At 51.8% G+C, this 26,659-nt stretch overlaps 1 protein-coding gene across 4 annotated transcripts; it reads left to right on the top strand.

The window, feature by feature from the left end:
* The first annotated feature begins 2,751 nt into the window (after positions 1-2,751).
* LOC120375782 (G protein-activated inward rectifier potassium channel 4-like) lies at positions 2,752-25,775 on the top strand. Of its 4 annotated transcripts, none has more exons than XM_039496714.1 (7): positions 2,752-3,474; positions 4,491-4,596; positions 7,474-7,718; positions 9,924-10,087; positions 17,245-17,518; positions 19,041-20,295; positions 24,498-25,775. In XM_039496714.1, exons 5-7 carry the CDS (start codon positions 17,303-17,305, stop codon positions 24,863-24,865), a joined length of 1,839 nt encoding a protein of 612 aa, XP_039352648.1. In that variant the 5' UTR covers positions 2,752-3,474; positions 4,491-4,596; positions 7,474-7,718; positions 9,924-10,087; positions 17,245-17,302; the 3' UTR covers positions 24,866-25,775. The 4 variants fall into 4 exon arrangements, with proteins under 4 accessions (XP_039352648.1, XP_039352650.1, XP_039352647.1 ...); XM_039496716.1 differs by lacking the exon at positions 9,924-10,087 and adding an exon at positions 22,197-22,308 and having other exon boundaries at positions 24,498-24,747; XM_039496713.1 differs by lacking the exon at positions 9,924-10,087.
* The last annotated feature ends 884 nt before the right edge of the window (positions 25,776-26,659 follow it).

Genomic DNA, 26,659 nt, shown 5'->3' on the forward strand with positions numbered 1-26,659 from the left:
TGGTCATCTGGCATGGCTGGCTAGGCTTTTTAAGGTTAAAATCAGTTCTCTGAGCAATACTTAAAAGGCCCTCTGTTGACTTGTCCACCTGTACTACCTATCCAGCTGAGCCTGCCGTGAATCAACTCCTCCAGAAGCCAGGTGTGAGGGCAGGTGGAGTGAGCAACCCAAGTGCATTTCACCATTGATGAAAAGGAGGCGAGAGGGAAGCAGAGTAAAGGAAGAAGCAGGACAGAGAACTGAGGGAGCAGATGTGAGAAGGGGGAAGAAGGGGAATGTGGAGAGAAGGAGGCAGAGGAGTTAGGGGGTCTGTGCCAGGTGGAGAGCAGGACGGCAATGCAGAGAGGAAGAATGGAACTGGTGCAGTCAGATTGGTCTCAGGCAACACCTCTGAGAGGAGTTGTCCCTAAAAAAAGGTTCGGTGGAGAGAGGAAGGTCTGTCTGTCTGTGCAGACTGTGTCACAGTGCGCTAAAGTCAACCTAACTACAACGGGCAGCCAGTCCCATTTTGTACTGGCCACCACTCCATACGCAAGAGGGTTTAGCAAAAGACTGACTACCCTGCCCCCACCAGGCCTCTGCAGTGAGAGGCTTGGCAGAGAAAGTACCTCTGGACAAATGGTAGCTCCAAGAACGACTGGGATGGGGTGTTGAGAAGAACCCTTGAACAGCTAGAGAAGATGTGGAATACCTGAGCCAAATACTTCTCTTCCCCCCCCACCCCCGCGCCGCCCCGTTAATGACTCCAGCCTGGTGAATGACTCTTTATCCCATTCTCAGAGGCTTTTTAAAGGGTTGGCCTTTATTCAATCATTAAATAAATATCAAAGGAGCTTGGTGTGCCACAGCAAGAAATCAGTTGTGGGCAGGCCTTTACAAGAAATCCCATCATCTGCGTCTCATGGGGCTCGCTTGGCATGCAGAGTTGGAAATGTGACCTGTTTGCGCAAGGCGGGGGTTGGAAAGGCTGCTGGCTCGGCAGCACTTCCGTAATAAGCGTAATGACAGTGATCAGTTCAACTGAAGCTCGAGGCCATTTACAAACTCCGGTGAATTACACCTTTTAACCTGCCCTAGTGGGGAGCATGTTCTGGGATCTGAGGCCAGGGTGCTGGGCATGATGCAAGAACTTGAAAGGAACAGCCAGCTGCCTTACCCAGATGGGGGAATGAAGGCAGAACGAAACGAACTCGCTTTCCCAAGGTCCCACCCCATGTCAGTGACAGCTGTACATTCAGGAGTCCCGACTCCCAGTCCTGCTGCTTTAACCACTAGGGAAACTGCCTTTGGTACATAAACTTGAAAACAACTGTTTGAATTCATCTCTTTGTCTCGCCGGTGTCATGGTTTTTGTAACCAGGCAGCGCCAGAGGGAGGGAGCTCCTGGTCTGAGATCATTTAAGCTGAATGGGAACCGGCTCCCAATCAGAAAAATGTATCTGTTTGTTTGGTTTGCATTACTCCATTATTGAGCCAGGCCCATTGGTCCCACCACATCCACCCTCCCCTACTTAGCAACGACTCCAGCCTGACAAATGACTGGTTAGCAATGGTCACTACGTAATGCTTCCACTGAAGGCAAAACATCTGTCACACTGGTGGCCAACTTCTTCCTACCCGCAGCTGGTGAACGGCTTCTGGCTTGATGTTGTGTCCAAGGAGATGGTGGAACTCCACCATCTATGGTGGAACCCTTCCCCACTCTTCCTCCAGAGGCTGCAGAATCTGCCCTGCCACCGGAAACACTTGTCCATGTCCTATGCATGTGGTCCCAAAGAGCCAGCTTTTTGCCTTTGAAATACCTCCGGTAGCAGCAAATGTCGGGCAATCTAGAAGGGGAGACCACAGTGTTGTGGAGCCCCAACCTTCCCTTCTCTCTCAGTGGGATCCCAGAAGGTTCTGTGAATGGCAACCACATCTTTGGACTTAAACCCTAACGGCACGCCACATCCTCAGGAAATGCTCCGGAAGCATTGATCCTCTCGACAACCCAGTGACGGTCCATGCTCTTATCCCCATTTAAGGGACAGAGCAGCTGAGACACAGATTGGTGCAAATCTATCTTGGGAGTTGGTGGTAACGATGGGATTAGAATTGAGGAACTCCTGGACACAGGACATGTTTTGCTGCTGAAATAAAATACCCTGTTGTTTAAAAAATAAAGGATGGACTACGTCATAGGGAAGGGCTTAAGTTTCTGTTTGCACTCAGTCCCCATCTGTCCCTCCGTGCACAGACATACAAAGGGAACACAGTGTCCAGCTTTTAGAATTCTGTCTTTATTGGGGGATTAGTGACTCTAATCTCTCACTCATCTGCCTCCTTTGTTATTGAGAAGGATATTAAGGGCCAAGGCTGGTAAATTACTGTGTCTCCCTCCTTGTTGTGGGGGTGTTGGGGATACTGTGGTCTTCCAACTCCACTTGAAGGATTTAGTCCCAGATCCTGTACTGTAGTTTGGATTTACAAGTTGTGTCAGTGTTGCACGTCTGGTTCCCCCTTCAGTACCTTTGTTTTTAGGGGTAGATGGTGGGAAGTTAGCACTGAAAATCCACTTGTGACTGGAAGTTAGCCAGTGGAATTGAAGCTCCAGGACTGGCTCCCATGTTGTGTTTGGCACACTGAAGCCATTGGGCTGCTTTTTAGGACCTGCCTCTGTGAGGTGTTGGGGGCCCTTTGTGGGCTGAAAAGCACGCAGCATCTTGCAGGCTCAGGCCTTTGTGCTGCAGAAATTCTGAAGGGAGAATTTGGCTAGCTTAGTTGCTGCTTTGCGTTGGATTTTCAAGGGCTCAGCAACCACTACTAGGGCCAGATTCTGTAAGGCGCTCAGTCCCCAGCAGTGCCCAGCGTCTGAAGAGTTCAGCACCCAGTACGCTGAGCTCCTCAGACAATCTGGCCACTTACGTAGGAGCCTAAATGGGAGCTGAGCTCTTTTTGAAAGTCTGGCTCCAAGTGCTCTTGTCCTTCAGCTGGTACCGGTGGCTGCTATTTCATAACTCTGTCAGGTGAGTTTGGCATTGGTGCAAGCAGCTTGAAGGGGCCATGCCAACGGGGCGGTGGGGACTGATGCACCCTTCCCAATCAAAGTCACTGCCCTTAAGTTCCAGATCCCTGTGCTGGAGCCATGGGAACCCCCGCAGTAACAAACCCTTGGGCTGACAACTGAACCTCTCTGGCAAAGTATGGAGCACTTTAAAAAAATGTGGGCCTCAGGATGTGTTTGTTTAGTCTGAACCGTTGCTAGCTTCATTCTTTTGGGTCAATAAGCTGTGTTTCCTAACCTCCTTGGGAGGGTTTCGTTCTTCTGTCTCTCTCTGTTTGTTCTCAGTTGTCAGCGCTGCTGCTTTCCTGCTCCTACCAGATTCTGCTGTTGAATGTGGGAGGAAAACGTGGAGCTGTGACTTGGCTCTTGGCCAGCGTGCGGCACTGCGTGTTGAGAAGCAGTTCCTGCCTTCCGGCGCTGGATGCAGTGAGGTGAGGAGATGGCTATGGGGCATGTACTTGTCATTCTGCCTGGCTTATGAGGTGTGACCGGAATCCATAAACTGCAGCAACTTCTGGCGGTGCATAGTCATCCAGCCTGAACACTAGCTGGCGCTGAATCCCCTCTGCTCCCATGGGAGTCCAAAGCCAAACTACCATTGGTGTCAGTGGCAGCCAGATCAGGCCGTCTTAGAGGAATGCAGCTCCTCCACCCACTGCAATCAGCAATGCAGGAAGTGGGGGAAATGGCTCTGGCAAGGGGGTTTCAAAGAAGCCTCAAGGAGTTAGGCACTCACCCCCTGGTGAATTTCAGCTGGATTTGGGAGGCAAACTCCCTTCAGCCCCTTAAGAAAGCTCAACCTTCGTCACTGTCAGGGTTCAACTTGTGGACAACAAAAGACTAGGCACAGCTGGGATTGGAGTGGGAGTACAGGTCTTTGCAGAGATTCCTCCCCGGCTCATGGGCACACAGGTGGGGTCAAGCACAGTGCCACATGTTTGGGGGGAGTAAAATCCCTGCAGGACTTCTCAGAGTCAGGCCAGAGTGATGCTGCCCAGCTGGGATGTCATTAAGTGCAGCTGAGCTCAGTGAAGATCAGAACTGCCTAAAGGATTGGGGGAAGGGGTGGAGGAGCTGCTGCCTTGAAGCTTGTGCACTGTGTTTGCTATTGAAGCATTTACGCCCCGTGCAGGGAACGTGACCAGAGGCTGTGGTGGGGGTTAGCTTATTGGTGTTCTTTTGACTGTACAAACCAAACCTGAAACCCCAGAGAGGGGGCTGCTTAACTGGGGTCTCCTGGGATCTTTCCCTCTGGTTGTGCAGGCTATGGCTCTTCCCCAACCTCAACCTCTACTAATGGCAAAATGCTCCAATCCTGTGTCTGGGGGAGCAGGTGCTGCCGCCAGCCCCTGCAGCCTGTCTTTCCTAAGGGCTCTGGGCACAGCCAGGATCCTCAGAGGCACCATGGGGGCTATTCACAAAGTCTCTTGTATTCCTTGCATGACAGATCAAAGGCACCAGAACAATGAGCAAATCCTCCATACTGATGCATTGGGTGATGTCTTCTACTCCACTTGTGCTCACAAGAACGTCGACAGAGAGATCGGCTCCCGGTGCGTCTCCCCCCGGCCACGGGGAGGGGTAAAGGGGACGGGCCCGGTGCACGTACCCCAGTGACGTGTAAGGTGCCATTGAACATGCATGGAGCATGAGAGGCCTGTTTCTCTTCATTTTTCAGTCCCTGCTGCCTGTCACTTCATTTGCAGCGTTGACATTTTGGCTCCTTGCCCCCCTTTGTCTCTCTCACCGGCCCATACCTGCAGAGACGGGCTGGCTCAGCCTCTTGGGGCTGTGCTTTTGCAGAAAGACGAAGAGAAGCAGGCGTCTCATACTCCATGCGTGTTCCACGGCACCTCACTTGTCACTGAGGTGCACCCACTCCACAGTGCATGTAACCCCCCCAGCATTCTGAGCTCGGGGCAGCCCTGGGACCCGGGGAGAAGAGGGAAATTGTTGGCCAGGGTGACGAAACCAACCCAACAATCTCCCTCCTCCAACAGGCACCTTCAGCGTTCACCTGGGATGGCTAAAAGGGACCTGGCCTGGTGTTCCCCCGGGGGAGGCACTGCACACCCATGGCCTTCTTTAGCTCCTTGCTGCACTGTCAGCGTTGGGTCTGTGCCCAATTTGTGGTGTATGACTTGGGATCTCTCTAATCCCGAGGGGAGGAAATTCTGCATTGTCTTCTGGCACAGGGCCCTGGGGCCTGGGCTTGGCAGCTGTTTGGTTAGAGCAAATGTCCCAAGGCCCAGAGTGTGCGTGGGGGGAGCACCGCAGGGGGAGCAGTTCCTCCTGATCTCTGCAAGAGGCTCCCGCTGCTCTTTGTCAGGGCTTGTCGAAGGGGAAGCCAACCCCCAAGTTGTCACCGGGCTACATCTGAGAGCAACCTGGGAGTCACTCTCTGCCACTGACATCACAGCGTGGGTCGCTCCAGCGCTGCTGGAAGAGGGCAGGCCAGGAGACTGAATCTCTCGGCACCGTGGGATAGTTCCAGCACAGGCAACTGCAGGGCAAGCTCCCGCCCCCTCTTCCTTCCCCCTGCCCCTTGCTAACGTGACCTATCCCTAACCCGAAGGCACCCCGCTGGTGCGAGATCAGTCTCCCTGGCCCCTTCTGTCCTCGGGGATCCCAGCCATGCCTCGGTGTTTGGGATGTGAGCAGCCAGCAGACGGCAGTGGCGACTTCCAGTCGTTACTGGCCTGGGACGAATTTGACATACTGAACATTGAATCCAAGCCGATACATCCCAGGCCCAATCCCTTGAGGCAGAACACTTGGAATTGTCACTTACTCGGAAACATGTTACCCAGGACTGTGTTGTTTATTTCCATGGCCTCCTTCATCCCCATGATCCCAAAGTGCATGCAGGTCTCTGTACTGTTGTTTGGGAGGGTAGGTTTAAACATACCAGCAAGGTATTAACTGGGGCGGGGGATTGTATTGTTTTCCAAACTGACCTGTACATTAAGAATGAATTTGATGTCTTCAGACATCGTTTACCTGAACTCTGCCTGCAAGTTACTAAGCGAGATTAAACTGTACTGTATTAATAACCGTCCAGCCCTTCAAGGCACTGGCTAAGCAGTTATTTATAACCGGGATGCTACCTGTGCTATTTTTAACCTTCTCTCTGTAAGGAACTAGGTTTAAATGTAGCATGTGGCTGCTTTTAACAGCCCCGGTAGCTTACGCTGCACTGAGGCGGTATTGATAGGCTGCAAGCTGTTAGTTACCAGTACCAGACAACACAACATGGTGGCGTTAGATCTGAATCATTAGCAGAGTCGCTGGACAGGCCTATGCTATGTAATCACATGGCTGAATGAAACAGTCACATAATGTCAGTTCTTTGTTTATGAACCTGATGAGAGCTGGCATTGTGGGGGGAATCAAGGGGTTGTGTTTCCTAGCAACAGCTGACCCCTCCCACCCAAAGACAGAGGGGGAATAGTCCCTGATGGGGGGCATCATGAATGTTAGAGCAGGGAAAAATCCCCCTTGCAGAACTCCTTCTTAGAGCTGGGAATCCCTTCTAGTCCTTGGCCAGCAGGCCAGGGCCCTGCCCTAGCTATGCCTTTGGTTACACCACGTACTGGCACAGCCATTGCCCAGCAAACCCCCTCTGACTGCGGCTTGTTACATTCACTTGCTGCGTCTTGTTTTTAACTGAACTGGGAGCTCTTTGGGGCAGGGACCATGTCCGCCTCCGGGTGGCGGAGGTGCCCATCCTGGCTTCTGGGTGCTCCCTTCAGGGAACGCAAGAGCTGTGTTGGGGAATCCCAGAGTAGGAAGGGGCTGAGCCTATCTCCCCTTCTCAGGGGTGGGTGACTGGGGCTACCTGCCATGCTGTGACACTGTTTGATCCCCTATTAGAAACCGAAGAATGGTTCTTTCCCCAGCACTCCTTGTCCCAGTCCTTTCTAGCACCGTCCAGCCTCACAGGTAGGCGTGCGCCGAGCTCTGCAGTCCTGCTGGGGGGGTAGGTGTTATCCCACAGTTCACAGATGGGGAAATGCGGGGTAGACTCTTTCCAAAGGTTTGTGCATCACCTAGCACGGTGGGATCCTGGTCCAGGAATGGGGCTAGTAGGTGCTACCACAGGACAAACAATAAATAACTGTTAATGTCTCAGAAGTAGAACCGAGGAGACCTGCTTTAGCCAGAACTATCTGTCAGTGTGTTGCTGGAAGAGCAGGGCTCGGGTCCTTGGGTGGGGGGTTAGTTAATGTTTTGCTCAAAGCCGGGGGAAGGGGAAGTCCCCTTCTGTCTGCTGCACACGCTGGAGCAGAAGCCCTGGGAGATTAACCCTGCAGGCTCCAGCGTCTCCCAGGCAGCATGCCTCCTCCATGTCCAAGCCTTCCTGATTAAATCATCTTGAGGTAATTCTGTGTGTCATTGAGACAGATTAACGGGTGACCTTCTTCTCCCAGAACGGGATTGGAAGCTGACGCCGAGCTCCCTTACCCTGCACGCTGTGAGAGGATTTGCATCCAGAACTGATGGGAAGATGCATGGAGGCAGATGGGATTCCAAACCCTAGGCTGGCCCCAGCCCAGTGACGAGGCTCCGGATTGCGTCGGGAAGGTCGGTGGGAGAGTCGGCTGGAAGGAGAGGGGTTGCACACCTTGGGCTCCCCTGTTCCTGCCCTGGCAGGGCACTCAGTTGGAAAGATGAGGTAGGTGCATTGCTTCCCAGGAAGGCTGCAGGCTGTGGGCTCTGAGCTGCTATTGCACGGTTACCGTAGTGGTCCTCTTGGCTAACACCAGTCTGGAGGGATTTGGCCCAATGAGAAGGTGCCAGGACGAATGACTGAGCCAACCTCTGTTAGGAAAACTCAAGCAGATCTGTAACATGAGTCTGTTCTGCAATGGGAGTCTGGGGAAGGGAGCTGCACAAAGCATTTGGGGCGCTAAGTGTCGGCCAGAGGAAGATGATGCATGGAAGGGGGTCCGCTAGGGAAGACAGAGCGGTTTGCATGGCCCTGTGCAGCAGGGATGTTGTTAAGCCGAAGGCATCACCGTGGGAGACACTTACACAGCAGGCTTGTCAGATGCCAGTCTCTCCAGTGTCAGTCAGTCTGGCCTCTCTGCAGTGCCGGAGGGAACGTGGATTGTCTCTAACTGATGGGCAGCTAGACTAAACAGCAGCTGGCTGCTGCCTGGAGGGAGATCAGAGGCAGGGTCATTTATCTGAACCCCTCCCCTGCAATCCGGGGCCCAAACTGCCCTAACCCAAAACCACATTGAGGAACAAAGCCAAAAATTCCCCCATCCGGCCATTTCCACCTGCAGCACCGTGTCCCTTGACTGTCTGAGTGACCAGTGAGTGCCTGGCTTCCGTGGGGTGCAGTGCGGGGACACCTCCCCTGTAATCCCAGCTGATTCTCTGCCAGGTAGAGGCTATAGGACCCAGCTCATAGTCAGCATTGCTCTTGGAGCTCAGGGGCTGGCAATACTCCGCAGGCTGGTGAACTTGGCTTGGTCCCAAGCAACTTGTAACTCACCACTTAGTTTAGTACAGGGGTCAGCAACCGTTCAGAAGTGCTGTGCCGAGTCTTCATTCATTCACTCTAATGCCGGTCATACATTTTAACGTTTTTAGAAGGTCTCTTTCTATAAGTCTATAATCTATAACTAAACTATTGTTGTCTGTAAAGTAAATAAGGTTTTTAAAATGTTTAAGAAGCTTCATTTAAAATTAAATTAAAATGCAGAGCCCCCCAGAGTGGTGGCCAGGACCCGGGCAGTGTGAGTGCCGCTGAAAAGCAGCTCGTGTGCCGCAGGTTGCCTACCCCTGGTTTAGTATATAGTGGGCAAGACCAAGGGCTGGACAGAGCCTGCTGCTTCTGTCCTGCCAGGACAGGTGGATATTGGGCGACTGTATTAGTGGCAGTAGTTAGAACCTAGGTGCAATTCCCAGACACTTCCCTAAATAGCAGCTTGAAGTACAGACTGAGTTCATGTGGCAAGTTTCTTCCTTTCTTACAAAGTTTGAAATCTTGTGTCTCGTGGCCCATGTTATATGTGGCCTAGAATCCTTCCCCAAATATATATTTGGGCCCAGTTCATCCACATTGGAATGACAGAACGTGGCTGGAGGGAAAAGAACCCCAGCTCCCTATCAACCTTGGGTTTCCAGCAGTGGGATGACACTGACCCTTGGGAGAATTTTAAATAGCAACTCAAGGTAAATCTGCCCCTAGCTGGGATAGAAATGTACAGGGCTATCAATCCTCATGCTTCAGGGCATAAACTGATCAGCATCTTAGAGGAAAGATGGCCCAGTTGGGAGGGTGCTAGCCTGGGACTCAACAGATCCAGGTTCAATTGTCTGCCCTGCCACAGACTTCCTGGGTGATCTTGGGCAAGTCACTTAGCCCCTCTCTGCCTCAGTTTCCCATCTGTAAAATGGGGGTGATAGCACTTCCCTACCGCAGAAGGGTGTTGCGATATATTAATGATTGTGACATATCCAGATCTTAATGAGGGCTAGATATTTACTTTAGACAGTCAGCACCTGGGAACAGGAAAACATTTCTCCCCAGGGTCTGCTGGTACTGGCCACTGTTGAGACAAGACAGAGCTAGATGGACCATGTTCTGGTTTTGAACGCCTCGTTAAATTACTGTCTGTAGAACCCAACAGCACTCTAGCCAAGCAGCAGTGGGGAAGGACTTTCATTAGCAGCCAGGAGCCAGGCTAATCGTGTGGAGAGGAGACAGGCTGGTGTCCTTGGCTTTGGAGGCAGCTTGGGGGCTCTGTCTCCTTTCAGGGACCCCATGAATAAGCTTGCGAGTCCCTGAACACTTGGTAACTCAGGCCTACACGGAGCTCTCCTTCAGCTCTGTCTCAGCTTGAAAGCTTGTCTCTTTCACTAACAGAAGTTGGTCCAGTAAAAGATATGAGCTACCTTGTCTCTCCGAGATCCTGGAACCAACCCGGCTACAACCACAGGGCAACGAGCTGGAGGGGACATTCTAGCAGGCAGACGCACAGCTGCTCTGTATGTGAGTCTGAGCAGAAGGGCTCTGTGCCTTTTCACGCTGTAAGTCCAGTTCCAGTTCCCCTCTTTGTGACTGAAGCTGATCATGATGGTAACTGTTTGGGGCACTATAGAGAAACCAGCTAATGTTGGGGGTACAGCTGAGCCCTTCTCCCACCTGAGCACGGCTTGGCGTTTTGCTGCCTCACTTTCCAGGGCGGATTTCCAGGAACTTGGCATTTGGTAATATCTGCCTTCCTGGGATTAAACCTGAAACAGCTGAGCTGACTGTGAAAGAGAAGAGCTCAAAGCTGATTGGTGCCGAGTGGGATGGGTTTCTCTTCCCCCTCCTACAGCCATTTGGATTTGAAGCACAACGCTGAGATGACAATTCTCAGCAAGGAGACGTGGGGGGAGGGTGTTGGGACTCCAACTTGCCTTCTCAAGCGTAAGCAGGGGACGGTGAATCTTGTGAATGTTACTTTACAGCCAGGAGTGACGGATGGGGCAGGGAAACTGAGCCGAGCTCTTTCTTCATTCAGTGAGTGGGGCTAAGACCAAGTCCCAGATGGGGCTAGCACAGCCAGGCTCCCAGGGGCTTGGCCGAGGGGAAGCCGCTCCCCACCCAGCCCAGTTCTTTAACACTAGCTGGTAAACGTGCAGAGGCTCGGGTGCTGTTTGGAGCTGGGCCTGGGTCTGCCCAGGCTTGGGGTGATAGGAACAAGGACACTGGGTGCTGCTGAGGTCTCCCTTTGCCACAGCAGAGAACACAACAGCCCGTAGGTAAGTCAGTTGTTCACCAGTGCTGCCTGGCTGCTGGCAGGGTGGGAGAGCAGATGCTGTGCCCTCACCGTGAGGGGTCCCTTCCCATCTGGCATTGCCAACTGGGATGTTTCTCCCCTCACACCGCTTTGCTCTTTGGAGATTCCCGCCACATGAACCTCCCGTGTAGATAGAATTTTCTCCTGATCCCCACTCAGCCCTTTTGCTGCCTTTGGCCTTTTCTTAACCCACTGCCTTTAGCGCCTGTGCTTGTGACTCTCAGGAGAGCTGCAGAGCTCTGCCACAGACTGCGTGTGGGACCTTGGACAAGTCACTTAGCTCTCCATGCCTCGGTTCCCCATCCAAACCATGCAGATAATAGCCCTGCCCTACTTCGCAGGGGCCTTGGGAGGATGAATGCATGAATGATTGCAAGGAGCTCAGGCCCTACAAGGAAATGGGCTCATGTAAGGCCCTAGAGGGCCAGGTAGTTATGGCCTCCATGTTCTCTGCCCTCTGGCTTGGTTTGAATTTCCTTGTGGGCTCGCTGGTTCTCTGGCAGGCAGGACTGGTATCACCATGTGGCATGACAGAGTAGGAGCCTCTGCTCCAGACGGGGCTAAGCTACCATGCCAACGAGTCTCTCCCCTGACTTGCAACCTCCACTGCCAGGCGCAGCTCCCTGCCGCCAGCGTTTGGGCCAGGGCTCTCGCAAAGCATTCCCCGTCAGCCTGGGACAGGCCCCCGTCCCCCGAGGGGAGTGTGTTCCAGAAGGGAGCTCAGGGGCCAGTCCACTCAAACAGGAGGAGCAGTGCCTCTCACCACAGGGATTTATAGTCAGGATTCTTTTTGCTGGACATGTTTATATCTTCCTCTGGGAAAATACCTTGAGTCTAGAGACCAAGAAGCGTAGCAGGCTACTGCCATTGTAGTGAGATCGGCACTTCTCCCACTAGGGAATTTCTTATTAACCCCCTGACGTGCAGTGCAAACTCTAGGTCATTCCAGCTTAGTCCTGCCCAGCAGGGGTGATCCAGCCAGGGAGAGGGTGATCCCATCAGAGGCAGGGAAATCACCTTGCCCCGGGCCCCCTCCCGCCCAGTATGGAGACCAAGGGTTACGATGGCCTCTGGCTCTCTGGGTGGGTAGAGACCAGGAGCTCAATGAGCTCAGTCCCTGGTAGGTAACACATCAGTGTGAATCAGGAGACCCACACCGACCAGTATTTCATGGCCTCAGTAATGGGGTGTATCTGGGAGGCTAAACTGGGTTTGGCCTGGTGCTCAGAGCTCTGTTGGGGACATGGTGGACTCCCTCAAGGGAGGCAACACAGGTCTGTCTAGTTCAGAGCATCTACTATGTTCTACAGGTCATTGACCTAGTTGCGTGCACAAGTGAAATTTAAAACTGGTAACACTGTTAGCTGTAATCCTCTGCTACATGTTAGAGCTGGACGGGCAGTATCGCTTGGGGCTTGTCTGGATGACAGTTAGTGCTCCACAAGCTAGGTGTCGATGTGAAGTGCTCTAGCCTGCCGTGCACTGTCTGTGTGGAGCCTGCTGCCACGCACTAACAGTCCCCTAGTGTGCATTGAGCTACTCCCTTTTCAAGCGGGAACTGTTAGTGTGCGGTGGCAGGGTTCGTGTGAACTGCTAGCATGCAACAGGCCAGTGCACTGCAGATTGACATCCCAGCTCGCCACGCACTGACTGTTCGTCCAGACAAGCCCTTGGGTTACAGCAGCACTGATGAGCTAGGTGTTGTACAAAACAGATTGCCAGGGACAGTCCCTGGTCTAAAGAGCTTATTGTCTAAATAGACTAATGGAGGCAGGGGAAACAGAGGCACAGAGAGGTGAAGTGATTGGTCCAAGATCATACAGTCAGTCAGTGGCAGGATTAGAGGTGAGGTGTCCTGACTCCCAGTCCAGTGCTCTGTCCACTAGGCCACCCTGCCTTCTCTGACAGCCCTAGAAAGTGAATTTTCTACAAGAAAATTACCTCCTTGGCAGTGCAGGCTGTTGCCACTCTGACCCCTAGAGCGTGACCTTTCCAAGCAGGAGAGGCACGTTTCCAAGTGATGTGTGTGCCACACTTGCACATGTCTGTTCTCAGCTGGCCACTGCGGCCTGGAAGAGGGGAATAGTTAAGGCCGATAATTATTTCTGAGGTAAACTACCCATCCCAAAGCCTGAGAGACTTCCTCCCACCCATGTTCAGAGATGGGCAAACAGTGAGAGCGAAAGGACTCGGGGATATTTGTTGGCCATGTCTTTCACATCAGGACCTTGCTTATTAAGCCGTGCTCCTCACTGTTTTACCTGCACGCAGCCCTGTCTAGCGTGGTTTGCGTGTCAGTGCCCATCACTGCAGGATGGGAGTGCTCTGCTTTGGGGCCTGTGCCTACAAACATCAGGTGAATTAGTTTACTGACTAGAATCAAAGCAGGGCAAACTCTGGATCAAACGACCCATTGCCAGACTCTGCCCACTCTCCGCCTCCCACAGACCCCAGAGCAGCTCCTGGAGACGCAGTAAGCACCCAGGGAGGCAGTCGCCTCCTGCTTTGATAGCTTGCGCAATGCTGTTATGTCACATAATTGGCTTAGCCATCTGGTATTGCACTGAAACTTCTCAGCCTCTCACCCCAAACTCTGTGCCCCAGCTTGGCCTTAAATCCATTATCTTAACACACTTTGCTAGCGGGGGGGATCCCCAACACAAGGTTCAGAGCCAAACGCAAATCCCCAGAGCCACCTGGGGGCCAGACTCTCATGTCTGTTCGTCAGTGCCTTTGAACTGAGGCTTCCCTGGCAGCGCCGCTGATGGGTTGGAGCCCTGAAGAGCTAAAAATGGGGGATTTGTGGGTCCTGGGGAGGTGGTGGGCCCTGGCCCTTTATGAATGTTTGCCAGGCACAGCTTGGGGGCTGCCAGTAGAGTTCCCCGCACAGCCCTACCCCTAATCCTGCAGACCTGGCAGTGAGGAGGGGAGTGGGGATGTCAGAAACTGGGAGGATTGAGAGGGACTTGAAACACCAATACACTTGACAATTAGCAAATGTTTGGAAACACCATGTAGCGAGAGCTCTGCTGGGCCCATGGTGGCGTTCCTGTTAAGTGCTAAGTGTATTTATTACTAATAGCAATAACGATCGTTCTTTTATAATTTGTACTAAGGTAGCAAATAGAGGCCCTGATCATGGATGGGATCTCCACTGAATATGGCGAGTCACTTAGTTTTTCTGTATCTCAGTTTCCTATGGCTAAAATGGGGATAAAAACATTTCTCTCCCTCGCAGGGGTGTGGTACCTCTGTGCCTCACACAGGAAAGGCTGTGAAGTGCTCAAATGCCACAGGAATTAGTGCTGTATGTGAACCATAGACAGATAGAGGAGGTTGAGAACCACTCTGCTACCGCCTGTGTTAGGTAGATTTGGATTGAAAATAGTTCTATTCTACCCACTGGTTCTAACAAACACGCTTCTGTAGATGGCAGGCTTCCAGGTGGGAGGAAATGTAAGCAAACCCTGCCGTTCTCACCCAGAAACAAGCGCCAAAGTCATTGTGACCTGCCCGCTGTGACATTTGTCTTGCTCTCCTTGGCGCTCTTTGTATTTCTAAGTAGCAGTTTGGGCTGCGTCCAGCTTCCCTTTCTATGAAAATCTCTGTTAAAATAAACACAACTTTTGGGAGTGAGTGAAATGTGATCTCAAGACAAAGCGCTGTGGCTCCATTGACGTCACTAACGCTGGCAAAGGATTTAGAGATCTATCAATGAAAGCCTTCTTTTTTTTAACCTATGGCTTTGGGCAAATAGTGAGGCTGTCATTAGTGAATGGCCTGTCCCTTGTTTTTCCTCCACCAAAGCAATCATGCAGAATGACAAGCTCAGGGGACTGATTTGCTGGGGATTTATGTCTTGCTTTGTTAATCCACCTCCAACCCCCGTGTTGTGTCTCCCCCCGCGATTGTGTCTGGATCTTGCGCAAGGTGCTGCTTGTGTGCTAATGAAAAGTTGGTAGTTCATCTGGGGCTTGGCTTACTCCCTCAGGGTTCAGGCAAGGCCGGCTCTAGACCCCAGCGCGCCAAGCGCGCACTTGGGGCGGCGTGCCGCCGGGAGGGCGGCAGGCGGCTCCGGTGGACCTCCCGCAGACGTGCCTGCAGAGGGTCCGCTGGTCCCGCGGCTCGGGTGGACCTCCCGCAGGCATGCCTGTGGAGAGTCCAGTCGTCCGGCGGCTCCGGTGGACCTCCTGCAGACGTGCCTGCAGAGGGTCCGCTGGTCCCGCGGCTCGGGTGGACCTCCCGCAGGCATGCCTGCGGATGCTCCACGGGAGCAGCAGACCCTCCACAGGTACGTCTGCAGGAGGTCCACCGGAGCCGCGGGACTGGCGACCGCGAGAGCGCCCCCCCGCGGCGCGCCGCCCTGCTTGGGGCAGCGCAATTGCTAGAGCCGCCCCTGGGTTCAGGACAGATGCTCTGTGTTATTAATACTGGGCGGCAGCATGAGGGGTGAACTACTGGTGAATTTCATTGAGGCCTTTTGGGGTGCTTTAGCTCTGCAGCCTTAGCACATGTGCAGAGGAAGGTGAGGGGGACGTGTCAGGGCTCCCCAGTCATAGAGACTGGACCCAAAGACTGGTGCTGGGTTAAGGCCCAGGGTAACATTTTCAAAAGGATCTAAGGGATTGAGGCACATAAATCCCATTGGCAAAAGAGAGTTTGGCACCTGTGTCGACACTGCAAAAAGTGACCCACAGCAAGAAGTTTCAGAGCCCGGGTCAACTGACTCAGACTTGCAGGGCTCGTGTTAGGGGGCTAAACATAGCCACGTGGCCATTGCCGCTCGGGCTCTGAGTCCTCCTGCCCTTGCTGGCTTTCAGATCCCGGGGTCCAGCCCAAGTGGGAACGCCTGCACTGCTATTTTTAGCGCTGGAGCCTGGGCCTAAGTCAGTTGAACTGGGCTCTGAGACGTGCCGTCGCATTTTGTTGTTCTGTTTTTTGCAGTGTAGACGTCCCCTAGAAGCCTAAAACTTGGGGCGACCTCGCTACGTTGCTCAGGGCTGTGAAAAATGTCACGTGCCCTGTGCAACGGCATGAGCTCGACCAATCCCCCCGGTAGACTCAGCTCGGTCGATGGCAGAACTCTTCTGTCCACCTCGCTGCTGCTTCGCAAGGGGGTGGATTCACTACTGTGACGGGAAACCCCCTCCCGTGGCTGTCGTACATATCTACACCCCGGGGATGTAGCTGCAGCTGTGCCACTGGAGCACTGGCTGGGTAGATGTACCATGCGTCTGTCTGAAAGTCACTGGACGTAGGCTTCAAAGCTCCTGTCTCTTTTGAAAATGGGACTTGGGCTCCTTGGTCACTGAGGAGCTGCTCCCCTTGTCTATCTTGGGAGGGGGGTTCCCCGCTGTAGTTAAATCAGTGCCAGCCTCCCGTGTGGATGTGCTGAAGCTCCGTGTGAAGCGTCTCCGTTAGGGTTTTGCACTGGTACAGCTACAGCAATATAGTTACATAGGGAAATTTGCACTAAGGCTAGACAAGCCCTGAAATTGGCTACAACTGTTTCCCTTAGAGAGGAAGGGGTTAGGGCATTTGCCTGGAGACCTGGATTCCCATCCCTGTCCTGCCACAGCCTTCTTGGGTGACCTTGGGCAAGTCACTTAGCCTCTCTGTGCCTGTTTTTCAGAAAGGGGTGAAGGCTGCCTACCATCTGAAAATCAGGCCCCTCTAAGGGGTCTCAGGGTCTCCATGCTTCTGTCTCTTGCAGTGATTATCAGGAGATATTCAGCAATCTCCAGATCATGTTGGAGGCGACAAGAGACTGTGGTCTAGCAATTGGAACAAGTGACGGGGACACAGAAGACATGGATTCGTGTCCCAGCTCTGCCACACACTCCCTGTGTGACCTTGGGCAAGTCACTTATTCTCTCAGGGCCTCAGTTCCACGTCTGCAAAATGGGGATAATGATCCTTCCCTCTCTTGCAGGGGGGCTGCAGGGATAAACTCATTGATATCTGTGGGGCACTTAGATATTGCAGTGACAAGGGCAACAGAAGCAGCTAGCTAGAGACCGACAGATCAGCTGAACTTCCCCCCAGCTCAGGAATGCTGGGTTCAGACACTATGCAGCCTCTGCAAGTTCTCTGGAATCTGTCTGTCTGAGAGCAGGCTGCCTCAAGGGACCGAGGGCAGCCTTTGTTATGTCCCCTCAGTGCACCCAGCTCCGGTCAGCAGGACAGGGGTGTGTCTGCAGCACTAAGCCATGCTCAGAGGTGAGCACCTGAGCTCTACCAAGTCAGGCTGGCTCCCCTCTACCCTGAACCTGAACGGGGTACATGTGCTACTGTCTGGAATGAGGCCCCCAGCCCCATTGGCAGTGAGCTGGCTTTTGGTACTGAACTTGCCCACGCGCTGGTTAAAATAACCCCCCTCTTTGTGTTCTCGCATGGCAGGATTCCCCACCGGAGACGGTGCAAAGCCCTGGGGTAGTGCCCCAGCCCCCAATCAGCCATGGTGCTGCCCATCGCCAGCAGCAGCATGGAGCTGCAGCAGGACAACGGGCTCTGTGTCCGCAACAACGTGGGCGGTTGCCGGCTGAAGTACGAGGAGCCGAGGAGCCGGAGGAACTCCATCCCCCCTGTGCAGACTCCCACCGCCAAGCACATGCTTGCCTACCTGCCCCGGCCCCCGACGGACACCAGCAGATACGGCGCCTTCCCTCAGAAGGTGAGGCTGCTCCCATCATCAAAGGACACGGCGAGGCTGGGCACCTCCATCTGACATGCCGCCCAGCCTGATGCAAATGACAAAGAAATCCCGCCCCACCCCATCTCCCACAACAATCCTGCTGAGTCCTGATCACTCTTGTACCCCCGTAGCTAGGAAGGTAGATAATGGGACAGCCCAGCTGGGGACAAAGTTCTCCCCAGCTCCTTTAGCTGAGAGGTTCTTGACACAGCTGAGGGGTGTGTTAGCTCCAGTCATGGGTGATTCCATTCTGCCTCGCTTGCTTTACCCCCAACCTCCAGCCCAGTGCCAAATAGATCCAGGATTCTTCTTCTGCACTTCCTGTCCTGTGCTGCTGGGCAGCTGGAAAACAGCGAATGGGGGGCTGCATTTTAGCCATGCTAAATAGGTACATATGTTTGCAAAGCCCTTTGGCTGAAGGGCGCTATACAAATAATATCGGCTGCAGCTAGGACCATGGTGTATTGACTGAAAGGTGGAGCCAATTGTTTGATTACACTTGTGGTTCATTCTTTAAAATGTTCAAGGGACCAAAATAGCCAAATTTCTTGGCTAGAGACAAAGCAGTACAGTGTGACAAGGAGACAGACATACCCTCCTTCCAGAAAGCAATTTTTGTCTTGCAAAAGATGTGCTTCAAAGAGAGGTATTTCAGCTAGTAGTATCTACAGTATGATTTTTCAAGTTACACCATTCTCTACCCATCACTAAATCCAATCCACCAGGTGGCAACACTTTCTTAACTTGTTCTTTTGTTCTGCACTTTTCTTATCTCTGCTTTGGATACTGCATTCGAAACCAGTTGGGTGCAGAGGTACTCCGAACCCGTGCTAGGACATACCATTCATGTGTCTTGGCCTTGACAGGCTTTGTATTTTCTAATGCCAAAACTGACTTCAGCTTTGCAAAGTGCTGTGGGATACCTGACATCATGGGTGAACAGAACTGTAGAGAGAGAATAATAGATTCAGCTAACGTAACTTCCCAACTCTTAAATCTGTCTAATGTATCCATCTATCTAATGTATTTGTATTAATACCATATGTATAATCCCCATTAATGTGGTGTATGCTACCCCGAACATAGATAGATAGATAGAATCAGCTAAGAGGTATCTAAGTGTGGTACAAGTATTAAAGATGCAGCTGCAATGCAGTTTTCCCTCCTTCCTTCTTTACTTCTTGCTTCCTACTTCCCACCCCTCTAGTCTCCTCAGTCATTGGTTGTTCCAGCGCAGATGCTGCTACTGTGCTGGGAAAGGGCTTTATCACAGAAATGAGGCTTTTATTTAACTCTATCATGGGGAGGGCTGGGGACTCAGTCTGGTGTCAGTATTAATAATTGTGTGTGTTAAGGTAGCACCTAGTGGCCCAGCTGTGATTAGGGCTCCATTGTGCTGTACCATACACATGAAGAGATTAAAGTTTAAATAGATCAGACGGACAAAGGATGAGAGGGAAAACAGGTGCATTTCTCTTGATTGGTTCTTTTCCCCTTGCAGCCTGAAATGATGGTCATCCCAATGGGCCTATCAGGAGAGAGCCAACAGCAAACAGACCCTGCGACTGAAAAGAAAAATGCCCTGATGTCAAACTTTGTCCCCCACTCCTGTGGCTCAAACATCCCCAATGACAGATCAGTCCTTCAGAGGAGGCTCAGTCTGGTGGAGCAGACCAGCACAGGCACGGTGGTACCTGTGAAGCACCGGCCCAGCGTCTCCATCAACACCGAAGATCTGCCCAAGTACCGCCGGGCATTGCGCAATGATCCCCTGCCTTCACTCCGGGACATCAACACCCGGTGGTACCCACGGCATGCCCTCAGTGTGCCCAACATCCCCAACTCAGCACGGAAAAAAACACCCACCCGGAGCATTGTCTCCGTGACCCCCTCAGAGAAACCTCAGAACCGCCGCTGCAAGCTCATCGACGACGATCGGCAGTTCAGCTCCGCCAACAAGCAGCAGCGGCAGCGCTATGTGACCAAAATGGGCAAGTGCCAGGTGAATCTGGGCCGCATCCAGGAAAAGAAGAGGTTCCTGTCGGACATTTTCACCACCATTGTGGACCTCAAGTACCGCTGGTTCCTCTTTGTCTTCATGATGTGCTACATCATCACCTGGGTGGTCTTTGGCATCATCTACTTCTTCGATGCCTGGATAAGGGACGACATCAACCACATAGGAGACCCGGAGTGGAAGCCTTGCATCGAGAATGTGGACAATTTCATATCTGCCTTACTTTTCTCCGTGGAAAGTCAAAGGACCATTGGTTATGGCTCCCGGATTGTGACAGCCGATTGCACCGAGGGCGTCATTTTGCTGATGGCCCAGTCCATCGTTGGGTCCATGATAGATGCCCTCATGGTGGGATGCATGTTCGTCAAGATCTCCAGGCCCAAGAAGCGCGCCCAGACCTTAATATTCAGCAAGAAGTGCGTTGTCTCCCACCGGGATGAGAAACTCTGCCTGATGTTCCGCATCGGGGACCTCCGGGACAGCCACATGGTGGATGCGAAAATAAGGGCCAAACTGATCAAATCCAGACAAACCAAGGAAGGGGAGTTCATCCCCTTGGAGCAGTCGGAGCTGAACCTGGGCTATGACACAGGGGAGGACCGGCTCTTCTTGGTGGAGCCGCAGATCATCTGCCATGTCATCAGTGACCACAGCCCCTTCTGGGAAATGACAGCAGAGTCGTTGAAGCGGGAGCAATTTGAGATCATTGTGATCCTGGAGGGCATCGTGGAAGCCACAGGTGGGTGCTCTGAGGAGGGTACGCAGACCCTAGGTGGGCTTGGGAAGGTGTTCTCCTCCCCCAGCTCAGGGGCTGCTCCATATTACTAGACCTGGGAGCGCTGTGATTGGGTTTCCTTCCTTTCCCAAACTATCAGGTAATGGCTGCCACAGGAGTCAGGGTGCAGCACTGGCAGGACACTCAGTTCTAATACTCCCTCCCTCTGTGTCCTCAGGCAAGTCTCTGAATCTCTCCTCCTCAGCTCCCTGCTCAGGACAATGAGCCTTCCCTGCCTCACAGGCTGGGTTGGGGGGGTGATGTCGGTGGGGTCTGTAAGTGTGTTGAAGATGGAAAGCTGGGAGGTGATAAGTATTATTAACCCGTTTCTCTGATCTGGGGCAACAGGACGTTGGTGTCTTGCGCAGAGAGACAGCGGGTGGGGCAGGGGGCTAGAGGGCCCGGCAGTGTGATCTGCTTCAGCAGGAGGTGCCGTATCAGACTAAATGGCCCAGTCACCTGACCTAGTTCCATAGATTAGATCCCACACTCGTTGCTCTCTTCATCTGTTGTTCTGAGGTGGAGGGTGTGGGGTACCAGCCTAGATGGTCTGTCCCCCTGCTGCAGTGAGGTAGGATGCGGCATGACATGAACTTGGTTAGCTCAATCCCTGCGTTCCCCTAAACCAGGGGTCGGCAACCTTTCAGAAGTGCTGTGCCAAGTCTTCATTCATTCACTCTAATTTAAGGTTTCGCATGCCAGTAATATATTTTAATGTTCTTAGAAGGTCTCTTTCTATAAGTCTATAATATATAACTAAACTACTGTTGTATGTAGAGTAAATAGGTTTTTTAAAATGTATAAGAATCTTCATTTAAAATTAAATAAAATGCAGAGCCCCCTGGACCGATGGCCAGGACCCGGGCAGTGTGAGTGCCACTGAAAATCAGCTCACGTGCCGCTTTCGGCACCCATGCCATAGGTTGCCTACCCCTGCCCTAAACAGTTGCTTAACACACTGAGCTGACTCATGGATTTTGTTTGTTTGAAAGACAAACAAAACCAACCACCCAGGCAGCCAACGGCTTCTCCTGCCCACACAGGGCGAGTGAGCGGACTTGGATCCCACATGTTACACTGAGCCTTGGCACCATCCCGGGAGAGTGGGAAAAGCGTAGCTGGGATACAGCCTGTCCTGAAGAGAGATGGTGCAGGTGGTACTGCAGGAAATGCCCATTCGCCTTCTAGGTGGAGCTGGGCAAAAACCAGATACTTTGGTTTACTGACAGTTTTGAAAAGCTGAAACAAATCATTTCAGGTCAGACCAAAAATTAAACTTTAACAAATTTTCAATGATTCAAAAAGTTTTTTTTTTTAATCATTTCTGGTCAAACATTTGACCCACCAGTAAATGTCTGTCTGATTTTGAGCATTTTTAAATGTTTTAATTTTTTTAAACAAAAATAAATTCAAAACAAAAAGTTGCTTTGAAATTTCCTTTTAACTGAAAAACTGGGAAATGTTTCATTTTGAAAATGTCAAAACCAAACTTTTTGATTTTTTTCCCTGAATGTTTTTTGGGGGGGTTATTTTCAGAATGAACAATTTGGCAACGAATCCACAAAACATTTGTTTCACCAAATCAACCTGTTTTTTCCACGGAAAAAATATTTCGGTCAAAAAATGTCATGCAGCCCTAAATCCTACAGTGTTAGCAAGAAAATTGCCTCTGTGCTACCACCTGTACAGCTGGAGCCATTTTCAGCAGCCTGTCAGGTAACCCTGCTCTGAGCCCCACTTACTGTATTGGCTCCCAGTTGGCTGCTGGTGCAACATCCCTCAGCCCTGACTGGGAGGGAAGCACTGTTAGGGGTGAGAAGGGAGTTCACAATCCATGGCCCAGTCAACCCGTGGCGTCTTTTCAGGATGCTACATTGGCAGACAAAGAATGAGCCACAACATGCTCGTCAGCCAGATGGCTCAGGGGACCAGGACTGAACCTTTCTCCTGGAGGTCACTGGCATGCATTGGGCACAGGTGAGTGACCAAAGGTCATTGCCATCGAATGGTTGCTGGGAGGCCATGAGGTGACCCAGGGTGGCGCAGTCCATTTATCAGTGGGGAGAGAGCTACATTTCAGAAACCATCACTGCAGCTGGTACTAATTGACCTCCTTGCTGGCAGTCTCAGCAAAAATGCTGTGGACTGAATGGGCCATGGAGACTAAACTCCCTTCTCCCCGTTTAACGAGGGGTCCCTTCAACTCGGGACTGTAGCCCCGTGTTGAGCTGACGTGGAGGAAGCCTGCTGTGGATTCCCAGAGGGGTCAGTCTGGCCCTTTTCATTAGCATGACATTCACTTAAAAATGGTAGGAAGCTACTGGAGGGAGAAAATATCCCCAAAACTTAACGTGTGTGTCAGAGACTAGTATGATTCAATGAAGACCACCAACTTCCCCACCTGTGTTTCTTCACTGGAAAGAACTGTTACAGTTGTTGCCAACGCTCACGATTTTTGGGGGGAGGGGTGGGAAGACAATTCTTAAAACCCCAGACTGGAATCATGAGATGACATGAGAATCTCAGCTTCTGTTTGTGTAAACACCCATTTTTTAGCCCTCACGGTTGTGGAGCAAAGCTTGACATTGTGCACCCTAGAGATTCCAAACCCAGAAGACAACTTGAACAATCCAGAAATTGGTTATTTTTAAAAATCTCATTATTTTTAAGCCCATCTCATATTCTTTTTTCTTTTTTGGGGGCGGGGGCGAAGAAGGAGCTGACTTGTGATTTTTTAATGCTTGGGATTGGTGACATCAGAACTGTGTTAATTACAGGTGTGTGGATGGATGATTTGATGCGATGGTGCCCAGCTGCTTGATATGAAATTTTCATTTTGATGGTTTAAGCTTCATTTCCCCCCCATCCCTTTTAAAACCCTTGCTTTTTGTTGTTGTTGATCAGTTCTCCACCTCTTCCCACCTCTTCCCACCTACACACATGCACGCACTTCTCATGGAGCACACCCCTTTCTCAGTCTCACTCTGCCACCCTGCTCCCTCCCTGTACTATCCTTCATCGCTCCCAGCTGATTTGGGCTCCCTCTGCTGGTCTTTAGTTCTTGGGCTTTCCTAGTCAGAAAAATGGTGATTTAAAAACACGAGCTGCCAGTTCCCATCCAGTGTTGGGACGGGGCGGTAGAAGGACCTGGGTGTGTCCTCCCCCAGAGGGAAAGTTTGGGGAAACCCGCTGCCTTATAAAGCAGTCTGGCCCATTAAAAGGCAAAAATATTGGTGCTTCACAAGTATTGTTTTGAGGCCCAGGGATGAATCTTCTCTAGCAGGGACAATAGAACCATTTGCAGAACTAGTTCCTTGCTACCTCTATCAGGGGCAAGGAAATCACCCCTTGCAATCTGGTGACACAGTATTGATCAGGCATTCCCAAAAGTCCCTCCCAGTGTGTAACTGATCTAGTCCAGACCAGGGACCAGTGCATGATTGTTCCCTACAGTCTGTCCTCCAGATAGAGTTCTTTCTAGCCTAGTTTCATGGTGAAACATTGGGGAGACAAACATGTATATGGAAAACTAAATAGCTACTGTCAGCCTACGTGAGTCAGACAGCAATCCTAGACAGGTCAAACTTTGGGCTGAGAAGAGAGCCCTGCTGGCCTAGAATCACAGACACTGCAGACAGATTTGGTTCCATTTAGTCCATAGCCCTGGGAGCAAGCACAGGTTTCTTATTGTATATTTCAGTGTATTGTTCAGTCTAGTTTAAATGTCCTGGTTTTGGTGCACAGATTAGCACTGTCTGCTCCTTTCTAACACAGGTATTTATCTGGCTCCCACAGCTGTGCTTGTCTGAACCTAAATATCCATTTCACGTGCCTCAGTAACTGCACAAATACCCATTCAGCACAGGAGATTTACCCTTCAGATGCTGACCAAGCACATGGGAACTGCCAGGTGGTTCAGACTCAGGGTGTAACCTAGTCCTTTATCCTAACACTCACCAGTACCATCTGGCTCAGAGGAAGGTGCAAGAAACCCTGCAGCTATGGGATGACCTGTCCCCAGGCAAAGTTACCTCCTGACCCCATTAGTCAGCAGTTGTCTTCTGCCCCTGAAGCATGAGGGATTATACATCCATTTTGTATCCCTTTGTAAAATACAACCTGCCCAATTAATAGTCCTGACTGCATCTTCTTTTTTCTCACTGTAGGAATGACATGTCAAGCCCGGACCTCTTACATAGAGGACGAGATCCTTTGGGGATATCGGTTCGAGCCCTGCATGACCCTGGAGAAAGGAGCCTTTCGAGTAGACTACAGCAGGTTTGAGAAGACATTTGAGGTGCAGACCCCAGCAGCCAGCGCCAAGGAGATGTATGAACTGAAGGAGATGGAATGTCAGGACCAGTCCACCCTGAGCTTGTACTGGGACCACCTGGTGCATCCCTGCTTCTCAGCCGAGCTGAATGATGTCCTGCAGGATGAGGGTCCCACTGAGGAACCCCTGGCCAGGCTGGGCATCCCCAACATCACGGAGGAGGAAACGAGTGCCGAGTTCCAGAACCAGATCGGAGTCTGAGCTCCTCCCCAACACAGAGTGACAGGAGACACCCCAGTGCAGTCACTTGTCTGCCCCAAGGACGAGTGCTGCTGCTTTGCATCCAGACATGTCCCTGGTGCGAGTGGGGGGAGACGCAAGGGGAAAGGTGCACTGCTGCTCTCCGGCCAACCTGAACGAGCATCGACGTCCTCCCCAGTGAGCTCTGCGGTGGAGCCATTGTGTTCTCCCTCCAATACGGCAGTTGATGCTGCCTTCCTATGGAGGAGGCGGTGGGGTTAGAGACCCCTGTAGCTCCCTACTCCAGGCTGGAGTAGGAACAAGGGCTTGGGCCACACGGCCAGGAGGCTGATCAGCCATTGACTGTTATGTGGAGGAAATGTCACTTTCCCTGTGAGTATAAGGTGCTGCCCCGGGGTAGGTCATAAGTGGCAGGGATCCAACTGGAGACCTCTAGATCTTATGGACTGTGCTAAATAACCAGCTCTGCTAGCTCAGGGGCTGTAGCAGAGAGTGACAGAGCCCCGCTGTGTTGTGTGGGTCACATGACACAAGAATTAACAATCCCACCTTCAGTCACCCCAGTGAGCGCCGCTTGGAGGGGGGCAGGGAGCCCCTCTCCATAGTCTCTGGTTCCCATTATGTCCACATCAGGCATCTTAGGGTTTGTACCCGGAGCTGGTGCTGCCCCCAGACGCAGCTCGGGCACTCACGTGGAAGTGTCTCCTACTGACAGTGCCATATGGATAACTCTCTCTGTTCGGTGTGTCCCTCACTCCTCCTTCCCTGCGTCCTCGGACCGCTGTCCCTAACCTCTCAACACATCCCGCGTCTCCAGGTCCAGCTGCAGCTAAGTGGAATTATTTTTGCAAAGTCTTTTGTAATAAGGTCATCAGAAAACAAAATTCAGCAGGTGATTAAAATCTCTGAACCCCACAGACAGCAGCGTTTTGTGTGTGTGTGTAGGCACGGTGCATGTGTTTGCGTATGCGGGGGGTTTCTGCTCAGTCTACAGGGCCACTGCCTGGTGCAGGGGGCTGAGAACGGGAACGGGAGCCTTTTACCAGTTGGATATTGTTTCAGATCTGAGCCCAGATCCTCCAAAGTATTAGGCACCTAACTCCCACTGAAATTAACAGGAGTTAGGTGTGTAAATAGCTTGGAGGATCTGGCCCTTGATCCCTCACTCCCATGCTTAGGGGTGAGCAGGCTGGGGCACGGATGGGGCATGCCCGCAGGGCATTGTGGGGGAGAGGAGAAGCGCTTCTGTAGCTGCTGTGCATAGTGCAGCATTCTGGGAATAACCAGAACCTCTTAGGCTCCAGCATGACAATCTGACACCTTTCACCAGCATTGCAAATTTGCTTGTGATCAACTCTGTGCACAACCTCAACCTCCAAGATCCATTGGAAGCATCTTCTAGCATTTCCCTCTATCTATTAATAGCAACAGGATTTTCCCCCTCCACTGAATTAAAAAGGAGCAAATTAATCTGTATTGCCCCTTCCATCTGCTACCTGCCTCTGCAGGTCCTTGATCTTATATTATCAGTGGGAAGGAAGTTATATTTTTCATCTTGTTTAACAACAATCTGGCTGTTCAGGCCAAATGTATAAAGCCAACAGTGAAGGCCATCAGATGCCTAACTTTGTCTGCAAGAACCTCACTATTTCTTTGCAGTTGGGCCTGTAGACTGTTCTTCAGCTGGGGGTGATCATGGTGCTAGAATACAGGGATGGGAGATGATCTCCTACCAGTTATTTCATGAAAGGTCAGGGGAGACAATAAAGATACCTGCTGATAAAATCTTACATG

Source organism: Mauremys reevesii, linkage group 12 (genome assembly GCF_016161935.1).
Source record: "Mauremys reevesii isolate NIE-2019 linkage group 12, ASM1616193v1, whole genome shotgun sequence".
Taxonomy (NCBI): Eukaryota; Metazoa; Chordata; order Testudines; family Geoemydidae; genus Mauremys; species Mauremys reevesii.